Source organism: Mycteria americana, chromosome 9, assembly GCF_035582795.1.
Source record: "Mycteria americana isolate JAX WOST 10 ecotype Jacksonville Zoo and Gardens chromosome 9, USCA_MyAme_1.0, whole genome shotgun sequence".
Classification (NCBI taxonomy): Eukaryota; Metazoa; Chordata; class Aves; order Ciconiiformes; family Ciconiidae; genus Mycteria; species Mycteria americana.
In genome coordinates this window covers 31,519,753-31,531,815 of record NC_134373.1, presented here as the reverse complement: position 1 = coordinate 31,531,815, position 12,063 = coordinate 31,519,753, and the positions used below count along the sequence as shown (strand labels likewise).

At 43.6% G+C, this 12,063-nt stretch overlaps 1 protein-coding gene across 1 annotated transcript in view; it reads left to right on the top strand.

Moving 5' to 3' along the window:
- The window catches only part of SEMA5B (semaphorin 5B), a 276,468-nt gene that overhangs the window by 146,374 nt on the left and 118,031 nt on the right, over nucleotides 1-12,063 (top strand). The window contains exon 5 of the mRNA XM_075512117.1: nucleotides 9,007-9,106. Within this exon, the coding sequence (XP_075368232.1) occupies nucleotides 9,007-9,106 (100 nt within the window). The remainder of the gene's footprint in view (nucleotides 1-9,006; nucleotides 9,107-12,063) is intronic.

Genomic DNA, 12,063 nt, shown 5'->3' with positions numbered 1-12,063 from the left:
CTGTGCTTAGTATAGGATTAGCTGGATGAAAGTCTGTGATCTGCAATACACAGTAGACTGGGTTAGAGGTTTAAATTATCATTTCTAGCTTTGGGAAATGCATATAAAATCCTGAAGAACTCTTGTGCTTTGGCTTAAAAAGCTCTGACTTCATAGATCATCCATTCTTTCCTTTTCATAACATTGGGCGATCTTTAGAATGTATTTTAATGGAAGTGCTTGAGCTGCAAAATTCAGATTTGTGTTTTATACATGGGGGTTGCTCTGTTTTACAGCACATTAATAAAAGAGGTGGAGGTCATGGGTGAAATGTGGTCTTTGATAATCCTTTACTATTATTAGCCAGCTTCCAATTTAAAAACACTGATCCTTATGAGAACAGGTTCATTTCAAAAGTCTTTCAGGATTTTACAGCATCTGCTCCAATTCATTGGTGTAACTGATTCATGGTGGGACCTTTGTCCACAGAAGACAGGAGTCCTCATAGGCCTGGCTGGCTAAAAAGTACAAGCTGTGTGTTTGACTTGGCATCTCCAGTTCAGTGTCTGGTGAGCCAGCAAAGAGGGCCAACTTCTGTTTCAGATGTTCATCAAAATGAGAGGCATCTTCTGTGGCAGATCTGGCTACCTGCAGGTGAAACTCACGGAGAGTTTAGCCATGCTTTCTCTGCTCCGTCCTGCATTCTCACTAGTGAAAACAGTTGTCCTGAATCTTGCACCATCTCTGCTGGCACAAGTGGCTGGTGTAGACATGTAACTGTAAGGATAATTAAAAAAATTTGCCTCCAGATGTGGAGGAGGCAGATTGAATGATGGTTGAACAATGACCAAGGAGTGTTTTTTCCATCAGACTGCAGTGGCTGTAGGAGCCAAGATGCAGGTTGCTTCCCTGTCTGAAAAAAGGGATTATACTGATCAGAATGTCATAGGAAGCTGCAAGTGATGCATGAGCACTCACCTTATCTTTCTCAGCGAGGGAGATTGCGTGACAGCTGCAGGGCTTGTCTCAGTAAACAATGGATCGCAATACTTAAACACTCTGCAACATCCGTAAGAAAACAAGAAAGCTCTGGGTTTGCTAACAGTGGGGCTGTGTGTGGTACCAGTTAGCCAAGTTTCAGAAGGTGGTGGTGGGGCACAGGGCTGTGGCTGCATGACACCGTGCAGTGCCATGTGGGGTAGCACGCAAGGTTTTCAGGGAGGGTTGTTGAGCGGGGGAGACAGCATTAGGGTACTGTTTGCCCCAGTTGGTAGCCTGCTGAGGAAAGCCAGATCCATTCTTTCCATGAAGTCCTGTGCTGTGTAGACACACACTTTTGGTCCTGTCGATCTCAGGCATGGCAAATGGACACACTCACGACTCATGGACATGCATCCGTATCCAACACTCTTGCAGCACTGTGGCGTCTCCTCTTGCTCTTGATTGGCCATTGCCAGTGAGGATCTGCAATGCTGGATGTTAGCTGGGGTTTGAGGTCTTGTGGGGGTCTGAGTAACAGGAGCCATGCTGAAGAGGGAAGAGCCTCTCTCATGTTACATGACTTCTTTCCCAATCCCCCTGGGAACTCACCGAGTGGAAGTCTCCGAGCTCTCCCCTGGGGCAGGTCTTGATTTAGCTTCTGTCTGCCCTTCACCATCTGCAAATAGAAACCCAAGTGAAACAGAGAATGGGCCAAGACTGGCCTCTCTGATGGAGAAGTAATGCTGAAGAACTGTAGAAATGTGCAGAATTGGGAATGTGACTCGCAGTCCTTCGATGTCCTTCCTTGGGGGGGCCCCAGGACAACTTAATAGCACACTGTCCTGTACTGGGAGTGAGCACTAGTTCACGCTTAATATCTGGTGTTTTCTTTATCTGGGATTGAATCCCTAGGTTCTTCCTGATAGACTGGTGTGTTTTGCCAGCTGCTCCATATTAATAATAAAAAAGTAAATAAACAAGCAGTCATAATTGTACTTTTTCAAAAATTAGGTTTGGACTAAGTTATTTTTTCTCCATATTGAAATGATTTAGCAACACTTGTTTTGAAGAAATTATTAAAATTAAGGAAACAAAGAGTCAAGATGCTTGGTATGGCCTAGCAACAGTTAGTGCTTGCTGTACATCACGTGTTTTACAGATAATTAGGCCTTGATGCACTAGCCAGTATCCCTAAACCCATTTAACAATTGGCACTGAGGCATTAAATAGTTTCATGATTTGCCCAAGACAAGAGAGGACTCCAATGTCAGCGCCATTGGGCACTTGGGACCATGCCTACTTCTCCAGATGTCATTTGTCTCTTGGGATGGAAGAAGCTCAGCAAGGTCAGTTCAAGGAGGAGCTGTAGGCAGTGAGGGGAGAGGCACAAAATCAACTAGATTTGACATAACTTTAAATGATAAATCTGTAGGTTACTATGATTATTGTGATTCCTATGGCTCTGTGAAGGTACGACCTGAGTCTTTGGTTCTTTTTTTTTTCCCCTTCAGGGTGATAAAGAGCAGAGCCTTTTCTTCTGTCTCCTTCTATTCCTTGGTAGCTGAGAGATGGGACTATTCCCTCTTTCATGATACCAAGAGAGAAAAAGTCTTATTCTTTCTTCTTCCAGTCATCTCCTAGCCGCATGTTCCTGGACAGGCTGGAGAGGGACATAAGCAACTCTTTTGCTTCTTGGATCTCATTGAAAGGGAATGGCTCACTGCAAGCAGCTGTCACAGCGACTCTCAGGCCACTCATGGGTTAGCTCATTGTTTCTGTCATCTGAGGAGGAGTTTCGTAGTTGGCCAAGATGAGAAGAATTGATTGAGTGGGCAGGAAATGAGGTAGAAACATGACTGGAAGGTGAAGACTGCTAGAAAAGAAAGCAGGAGTGGGAGGGGTGGTGAATGTGGGGTCAGAGGGGTAAACTGGGTGAAACCATGAAAATGAGACAGATGGAAGAACATCCGAGTTGGATTTGGGTATTGAGGGGAGAGAGAAGGAAACTGCTGGTTTGGCCCATTTTGTAGAAGGGGTTGAACTCTGCCAACAGCCTTCCGAGTCCTCATAGCTGTGAGTGGAGATCAGAGATTTAAGAAGGCAATGAAATTGCAGCAGTTGGGATGAGGACATATTTAATGTACAATTAAAGATTTCAACGGATCAGGTTAAAGAAAGAGAGAATACCGGTAATGAGGTGGAGGTGGTGATGGGAAGACAAGACAGCAGGGTGATATGTATGTGTAGGAGGACTTTTGGGGTAAAGCCAGCTTGAGTTTTTTGGCCTTATGAGTAAAGTTGAGCTCTGAGTGCTGACACATTTGTTTGCTCAGCTCTGCCCGTGCAGCAAAAGATTTCTCCTTCCCCTGATAAATTTGCTGAATTGTGTTGTGGAGGCTACTTTTACATCTCAGCATGGGTTAGGAGTGAAAGTTATTTTCCAAAGACTATTGCACTAACCTGTGGTGTGACCTACAACAGAGAGCTAAAATTTAAAATGAGGCTGATATTAAAATATGATTCATTGTCAGGCTAATAAAGATAACACTGTAAGTAGACTTTAACCTCTGTGCATCCTCGGATGTATCCACACTTGCTGCGTTTGAGAAGACAGGTGGTAGCATGGGTAGTCATTAGCCTTCTGATCTTCGGTTACAGCCTTGTTTGCTTTGTTTCTGATGGGTTCTGGTCAGTGGCCCACACAGAATGGAAACTGTGGCCTCAGTCTTAGCAGGCAACTGTCTACTTTGTGAAAAATGCTCTAAATGTGGAGGATAATTGAAGCAGAGGATGATGTGAGATGGTAGGTCTGATTCTGAAAAGGGGATATTTCATCAGTCTATACCAAGAAGACAGCCTGAGACCTTACCTCAAGTTACAAAGTGATTAGCATCTGTTGGTCAGTGTTGGGATCCAACACTGAGAGTCCTCCAGGCTAGTGGGTGGCCTGAAAAAGATCTAAGTGGTTGAGTACTTGCAAACTGGAGTATCTGCCAGTTGCTGTACATGGTTTGCCCTGTGCCAGGGCTGAAGCAAACCAAAAGGAGAGGAGATTGTACAGTTACAGAAGTCATGGCTGTCATCTGGGCTTCCCCAGGAATGCTGAAATACTCCCACACAGTAATTAAACATGCCATGAACTCGTAAGCTGAGTTAAGAGAACTTATGAGAGGCCATACTGAGGTAGTAAGGGAAGCACTCAATGTGTGGTCAAGTTAACACTGCACAAAAGTAGCTCTGCATATCTGCATAAACAGGTATTTATTTATTCCCATTGCGTTTGACAGGCCCTCAGTGCTATGCGTATGCTCTACTTCATTGCACAAGCCTTTACTTACTTTACAGAGGTTTTATGTGATGTATGTGGTTCAGGTTGTCTTTTATGGAATGGGGTCCCTGGATCTTCCTTCTTGTTTAACTTCCCTATCTTCCTCCCTTAAGGTCTCTTTATGGTATCTTTGAGGCTTTTCTGTGCAATACTTCTGTTTTCAGCAGGAGACTCATTTTTCTACGTGGTGGCACAACTAGTGACTATACCTGGCACTAGTCATAAGGAGCTATTCCAGAACAACTCGATGTGTGGACACCTTGAGCAGTGACTACACTGCTACTCATACAGGGCTCATACAGACAAGCCTGAATTGGCTTTCAACTAGCCAGCTCCAGTATAGATAATGACTTTGCAACTGGCAATGTGGTGTTCACATTGGGCTGCAAGCTCTGCCCAAAACACAGGAGAAATAACTTGGACGAGTAATTCAAGCTGAGGTTTTTGCTCATGCAGCCTCACTGGTATTCAAAGCTAGCTCAGATAGAAGCATGGGTAGTTTATATGTAGGTATACCCTTATTTTGCACAAAGAATCCTTGGTCCTGTTTAGTTTAGCTTCTTTTGCTCCAGACTAGGAAATCCATGCTGAGAATTATTCCAGAAGAGACGTTCTTGAATAACACAGTGGCTAGCCGTGCTCCATGCACCTAGCAACGGCTTTGCAATTTCAAGGCATGGGCATTTCACCCCTCTGCTCTTGCGTGGTGCGTGCTGGATGCACAAAGCTGTTACAGCCTGCTGGAGATGGGAGCTACAAGGGGGCTCAAGTGAGATGAAGCAGTAAATGCTGTCCTTCAGACAGGGAAGTCTCAACTCAGTGTTTACATACTTCTTTCCTCCAAAACACACAGTGTAAGGGTGAGGTGGGGAGCAGCTGGTTTTGAGGAGATGAAGGCTCAAGTATTACCAGGTTTACCACATCTTTAGAAGCTGATCCAAAACCCATCAAGCTCAGTGGAAAACCGCCAATGATTTGAAGAGCCTCTGGATCAGGCCTTTAAACCCAGCTCCTGCAATTTGGCACGCCGTCATTTGTGCAGCTGACTAATCCTCGTCCCAGCCCTGTACTCTCAGGAAGCCGGTGCAGATCAGCGTGCTAGCAGGCTGCAGGGACCACCCTCCGAAATGGCAGAGGGCCTCTTTTCACCTTGTCTTATGCATGCATAATAGCTTGAGCACAGCTGTGTCTGCAGACTTACATTTCCTGCGAAGCTTTGTCTTCTTTGCAGCTGGATACCTGAACCACCTTGAGCTGTGGAGGGACTTGCAGAGCTTCAGAGGCTCCGATTCAGATGTCTGGCGATGGATGGTGTTGGAAACTATTAAACTTTTGTTCATTGGTCCTCGTGTGGAGGAAGTGAGAGCATGGATCTTTAACCCCCCTGGAAATGATTAGAGATCAGAAGCACAAAGGAGGCCTTGATGAACATTTTGCCCCTAAGCCATGTGGTTCCTAGCTTTCCGGCTCCTGCTGCCGACATGCAAAGCCAGGGCCTTCGTTTTTAATTTTTCATCCTGTTTTTAAACAGATACTTTTGCAAATGTAAACATGCCCCAGCACTGAAGGTTTCCAGCCAAATTAAAGAGTCAGCACTGGAAAAATCAGCCTTCTGAGAAAGGTCAAATACAAGCAAACTCTGGAGTTCATTGGGTCCATATGTGTAAACTTCAGCTAATATGGGATAGACCAAGGGCAACACTTACCTTGCAGAACTGAGCTAGTTTCAGAATGAAAGGCTGGAACTGTCCTTAGGGATGCCTGTGGTCTGAGTAGTAGATTTGAATGTGTCGAGTGAAAAAAGACCCATGTCCTGACTCTTGGTTGCATTTCCATTCCACTTTATCCCTTCCCTCTTAACAGGAAGAAAGAAGGTTGGGAAGGAAAATGTGCCGTTTGGCATTAATTCTGATAACTCACATTTAGACATTCTTATCTGGGACCATGCTGGGTTTAATAATCTCCAACTACATGCCTATAAAAGCTTAATTTTGCTATGAGGATGCATGCCTTGCAGCCTTTAATTTAATAACCGGGAAGGGTTTCTTTATAACTTGTACCACCTGCAGTAGTAATAGAAATCAAGACACTGCCTGTTATTTCTTGGGCTTGATTGACATTTCAGCCAACATGAAAAGATTCAAGCCACCTACTGCCTTTAATTTTTTTTTAATTATTTTTACCTGTAATTTGTCAGTTTGCCATTAAAAGGAAGAACTGATGAGTGTACCTCTCTGAAGTGAGGAGCTTTTGCTTAGAGCAGTAGATGAAGAATATTCTTCCTGCCACTGCACTATAATAGTGGGTTAGTTAGTAGGAAAGAGTTGGTAGGAGAGGAGGTAAAATGACAAGAGAAATTATGGCCTAAAAGCAGGATCCTTAAAAGGTATCATCATTATATAGCAATCCCCTAATCCCACCCCCGTCAGCCAACAGAAGTGCCAGGAGATCTGCAGCACATGTCAGCCGGCTAACCTGCCTGAAAGGTGTTATTGTTGCTGGTTCTGCTGCTTGGCTCAGAAATGTCTCTGCAGCTGAAGAGCTACAGGAAAAGAAGACAGAGCCCCATTAGTTCGGAGAATGCCAGAGGTGAAACTGCGGTGCCTCCCTGGTGCTAGTACATCATTAAGGGTCCCAGAGGAGTGTAGGAGGTGGAGATGCTTGAAGGTTAGACGGGCTGAGTTATTCCTTAACTCATGCCTTTTCATTGAAGAGCAGAGGAGGAACACGTGTTGTGTGTGGTTATGCAGTGTGACAGGAATGCTGAGAAGGGCTGGAAGCCTCCAGCTCTTGGTGACAGGGTTTTTAGATTGCGAGGATGGAGGTCTTATTGTTGGAGAGGCCCTGGCAGCATCCAGTTAGGCAGGGCATGGGACCAGGCCTGATGGTGTCCAGCTCCATGGTGAGGGGGCTTAGGAGCTGTTAGGAAACATGGTGGTGTTCAGGGCAGAGGCAGAAGCTCCGCGACAAGGTTCTGCTTTGGAAAGAGAGGCAGGACAAGCGGAGTGTAGGGACTTTTATAAGTGTTTTCTTAAGGTTTTGATAACTGAAGGGCTTGATTAGGTTTATTCCGTCCCTGGAGGGAGAAGGGACTTGAAATTGCTCAACAAATATCCCTACGTCAAAGGTTTTAAACCATTGCACATCTGTAATCCTACAAAGCATGCCGAGACGCCAAAGGCCTTAATGAGATTCCTCATCAGCATTGTCATCTCACCCCTGTGGAAGGGGGAACTAATGCCTACAACAAAACATTCAAACCTGACTGCCTTCAGTGAGACTTCTCAATTTATCATTGGGGATATAAAATGACAATGGAGCATGCTTTTTCGGAGCTCTTTTGAACTGGTCTGAACTGCATCATTATTTTCATGAGTCATCAGGTCATTGGCCTGTGTATTGCTATCCTGTTGGCATGGGGCCAGAAGATACTACCTTTCATGTTGAGCGTCCTGGATCTTCAACATCCAGTCCTTGAATGAGGCAAGGTTACTTGTCAACAGGTCACAGAGGGATTACAGATACAGTGATTTGGTCTCATTTGTGCCTTGCTCCCTCAGATAATTGGTATTCTCCATGTATTTAACAGCCAGAGTAGTTAACAGTTGGAATAAATTCTCAAGAGAAGTCCTCACAGTAAAGCTGGATGACTTTCTGAAAGATACGTATGAATCTATCCATCCTTATAGTAAAGCTGGATGACTTTCTGAAAGGTACGTATGAATCTATCCCCAGTTATTTCGTGCAGTAAAGGTGTAAGGTGAGAGCTTGAAATTCTGTGATCTGTGATACACACAAGGTCAAAGCTGGTGACTGTATTGAAAGCTGGCATTCTGTGAATGCTCTAGCATCATGCCTGAGAGTACCATAAAAATAGTAATTCAGCTTTTTCTTTAAACAGGTGTATTTTTTATTACAGCAGGTCTATCTGCCCTAGATCTCTCAATTGACGTTGTGTTAATAGAAGTAGCTTCTGGAAGAGCTTTGTCTCCACGAGCATAGCGTAGCCAAATCTATTGCTTTGCATTCAACCTGTGTGATTGCAGTTTGGACAATTGCCTAGATTTCCAGATCCAAGCTAGTTGATGGAGCCAGTCTCAAGCTTGTGCAATCTCTCAGCCACAAAGATGCTGTGATGCACACCCCCCGCCGTCTAAATTAAGGAAGGATTTAACTGATAGGGATCCCAGCTGTTAGGTAAAGTGAAACCTAGAAGGGAACATAAAACCTGAAAGGGATGGTAAAACCTGTCATTGGAGCAGCCAGGTCTTGAGTGCAAATCACTTCTATTCTAACTTGGTTTTTGGTTGACCCCACCTTCTCTTTCAGGAGGGCAGCAGTTTCCCTTTGCTTAGCACAGAAGGCAAGGCTATGGAGGTGTTACGGCAGGCAACCTAGTCCCTTTACACCACTTAACCCTGACACTGAAGATGGTTCCCCAGTTTTAACAGAAGTAAAATCGAGCTGCTGTTGTCTCCGAAACCAATGCTGTCACTCCATCTTGGATGTGAAAATAACTGCTGAGACAGCCCTGCGTTTATGTGCAGTTTTTTGCACATTCTGCAGAGAATCAGAATAAATACAAACCCTTTAAATAGATTATTAATTAACCTTCCCCTGACAGATAACTTGGTAGGAAATCCATTAGTGGATGTCCGGGTGAACTCACTGCTTCTAGAGCAGCTTTACTGTTTTCTGCTTTCTCATTTTCGTTGCAGATCTGAAGCCCTGGGTGTCGAATTTCACCTATCCAGGTGTGCATGACTTTTCTCAGCTTGCACTGGATGCCAACAGGAACCAGCTCATTGTGGGAGCAAGGTAAAGATAATCTTCTAATTAGTCCAGGGTTGCTGCTCAAGCTCTTTCCCTTCATGTCCTGGCTTCAGAGGAGAGTGTGTTTCCAGTTTATGTGGCCAGTGTCCCCCTGAAAAAGAAAGCTATAATTTGTGTAGAGGGATTTAGACTCCTAGTATAATTGCAAAGAAGAGAAAATTACTAGAATTTTTTTTAAAAAAGGATGCAATCAAAATGACTGGTTAATGAAGCAGAATGCTGGCATCTTCCTCGGTACTATGAATGTTAGAAGAATTATAGTAAATCATTCTGCACCATCCCTCTGCCAGCACAGAATTTGACTTTATGGTTAATTTCCATGGCCAGGCTTTCCCTCTGTGTCAAGTTCATCTACACACCTTTGTATAAGTCGTAGTGGCAATGTAAATGATTGCTTTCTTCTCTCTTAGAATTCACTCCACAACCTGTTTGCTTCATCTTGCTGATACAGCCAGATCCTCACCTAATGCATTTTGGTGCAACTCTGTTGTTCTGGCCCATTGTATATAATTAGCATATATTTTCCTTTATTTTTAAACATTATTTTTATTTAGGATGCCATAAGAGAAGGGTGGAAACACACAAGATGAGCATAGGCAAGCTCTAACAAATTTAGAGCTGCATTTGTAACAGGGAAAAGAACTATGGTTCAGTGAAATAATATACGTCAGGAGTGGTTGAATCATGAGCCCCAACAGCAACTATTTTTTATTGCGTAATAAACAGATAAGACAACCCAAAAAGAAAAGACTAAGCATGGTCTAACAAATCAGTTTAAGTATAACATTTAGAATCAGATAACATTGTGGTAGCAGTCTCTGCTATTAATGAAAATGGAGGAAGAGACAGCTTTCTTCCTGGGTTACTGAGCATTAGAGGACAGGGAGGTGAGGAGCAGAGCTGGAAGAACTGATGATATGAACAAAAGAGCAAGATGTGTAGCAGAGGGAGAGTTTTTTGCTCCGCAGAGACAACTGAAGTGTAATTTAATATACATTTTCCATGTGTATTTGTGCAGTAAATAATAACACTTACCTTCCTGTAGCTGTCCAAGTTGCCAGAGGCCCTCCTGCTTTTCACACAGAAACATTTTACTTTTCAAGCCGCGGCTTTACCTGTGCTGGAATCTTTAACCAGCAATTATTAATATTTATTACTTCAGAACGGCATTGCTTTGGGGATGGCCGTGAACAGTGCCTTCTGCCAGGTATTGCACAAACACAGGCATGTTGCTCTGAGGAATTTATGGTTTACATAATTCAGCTGCACGGCAGGCTTCCCCCCGCGCAGACACTGCTAACACTGACACGCTTCACCCCTGCTCAAACCCCAGCGACACATCCTGGAGGGAGGCTCCGTCTCTGCAAGAGTTTGTACGAGCGTGGTTAGACACGAGGCTACAATATCATTATAAAGAGGGGAATGACAGCAAATTTGGCTTCCCGCTGGAGGTACGATATATTGCAGTGTATTGCCTCATGAGGAAGCAGTAACAAGTATTTATAGAATTTGCTTGGAAAAGTCAGTTTTCATGAAGAACTACCCACCTGACAGGGAGACTGAAAGTTTCGATGGTGCCACACGGCTCTGCCGAGCAATTCTTGATAGTGTTAATGGAGATATAATTTCCCAGGGTGATTTTTTTGGGTTGGATACAGGCTTGGTGTGGGGAAAGTGGGGAGTGCTGAGCCCCTTCCCTCTTCACCATCTCCCTTCCACCCTGTGCGAGGAGACAGGGAGAGGTGCACGAATATGGGGGTGTGGATGGGGTCCTCGGTGCTGCGCAGCTCTGGAGCTGTGCCAGAGGAATGGGAATGGGAAGTAAAGCCTTTTCTGTTCCCTCCTTCCCTGATAAATCCACACCTTGTTCTGGACTATTTTTAGGGGTGATTTTTTGAGTCATTAGTTGCTCGTGCACCATCTGCTTGAATTTGCAAATGAAACAATACCTCAAAGAGATAGGAGCTGTCTCTATCCATCTCTACAGGGTGTAATTTATGAAAGCTAAATTTAAATGTTAACCATGTTTAAATATGCTACTGTAGATCATATTAGTAGTAATGCCAGCTATTCTGGGGTTGTGGAAGGAGTTTGGGATCAGGGTAGAGTTTATAAGTACTGCCACTTCTCAATTTCCTGGTTAACATCATTCTTTTAGATGATAGCATTATAAATTATTTCAGACTAGTTCTTTCTGTCTCTATTTAAAAGCAGTATGACCTCACCGCAGCATCTCTTTGGCTTAGTTCATCCTGTGTTTCAAAGCTTCACAGAAAACGTTTCCTAGAAGAAAGGAAGATCCTGAGGCTCACCAGGGTTTTTGGTTTCAGGAATTGGACACAGCGTGACTGAAACTGTAAGAGGTATTGAGGGCATGCCATGCAGACAGGGAGCTGGAATAACGTGAGCCTCAGATTTTTAAGCTTTATCCTTATCTGAGAGCCCTCCTCGAATGACTGGTACTGTCTGAGTGCAAACCAGAGGAGTTTGATAACTCCACTGCACCAAACACCTGCCAAGTCAAAATCCCAGAAACAAAAGAATTAGTTTCAAAAGCCCACCATGGTTTCTAAGCAACGTATTTACTTGTCACATCATTTGTAAAATCCAAACACTTGCAAGTAAGGATATGAATAGTTTAGAACATTGTAAATCTCACGCTACCCATATTATGAGCCACATTTCATTAGGTATAAAAACACACATTTCAAAAATTCATAACCTTCTTTTTGACTCATAGTTTGCATGTTTTGTTTTTGCTTTAAATGTAGTGTTAGTATTTTAATGTACTGTTTTTCTTCTGTGAATGAGTGATTGTTTCGAAATATTTGCTGCTTTTTTCAGCTCTTGAGTGCATGTGATTACTATTTGAGCTTATTTTAATGGGAGGAAAAACAATTTGTTAGACCTCATTATTACTGAGAAAAAACTTGAAAATATGA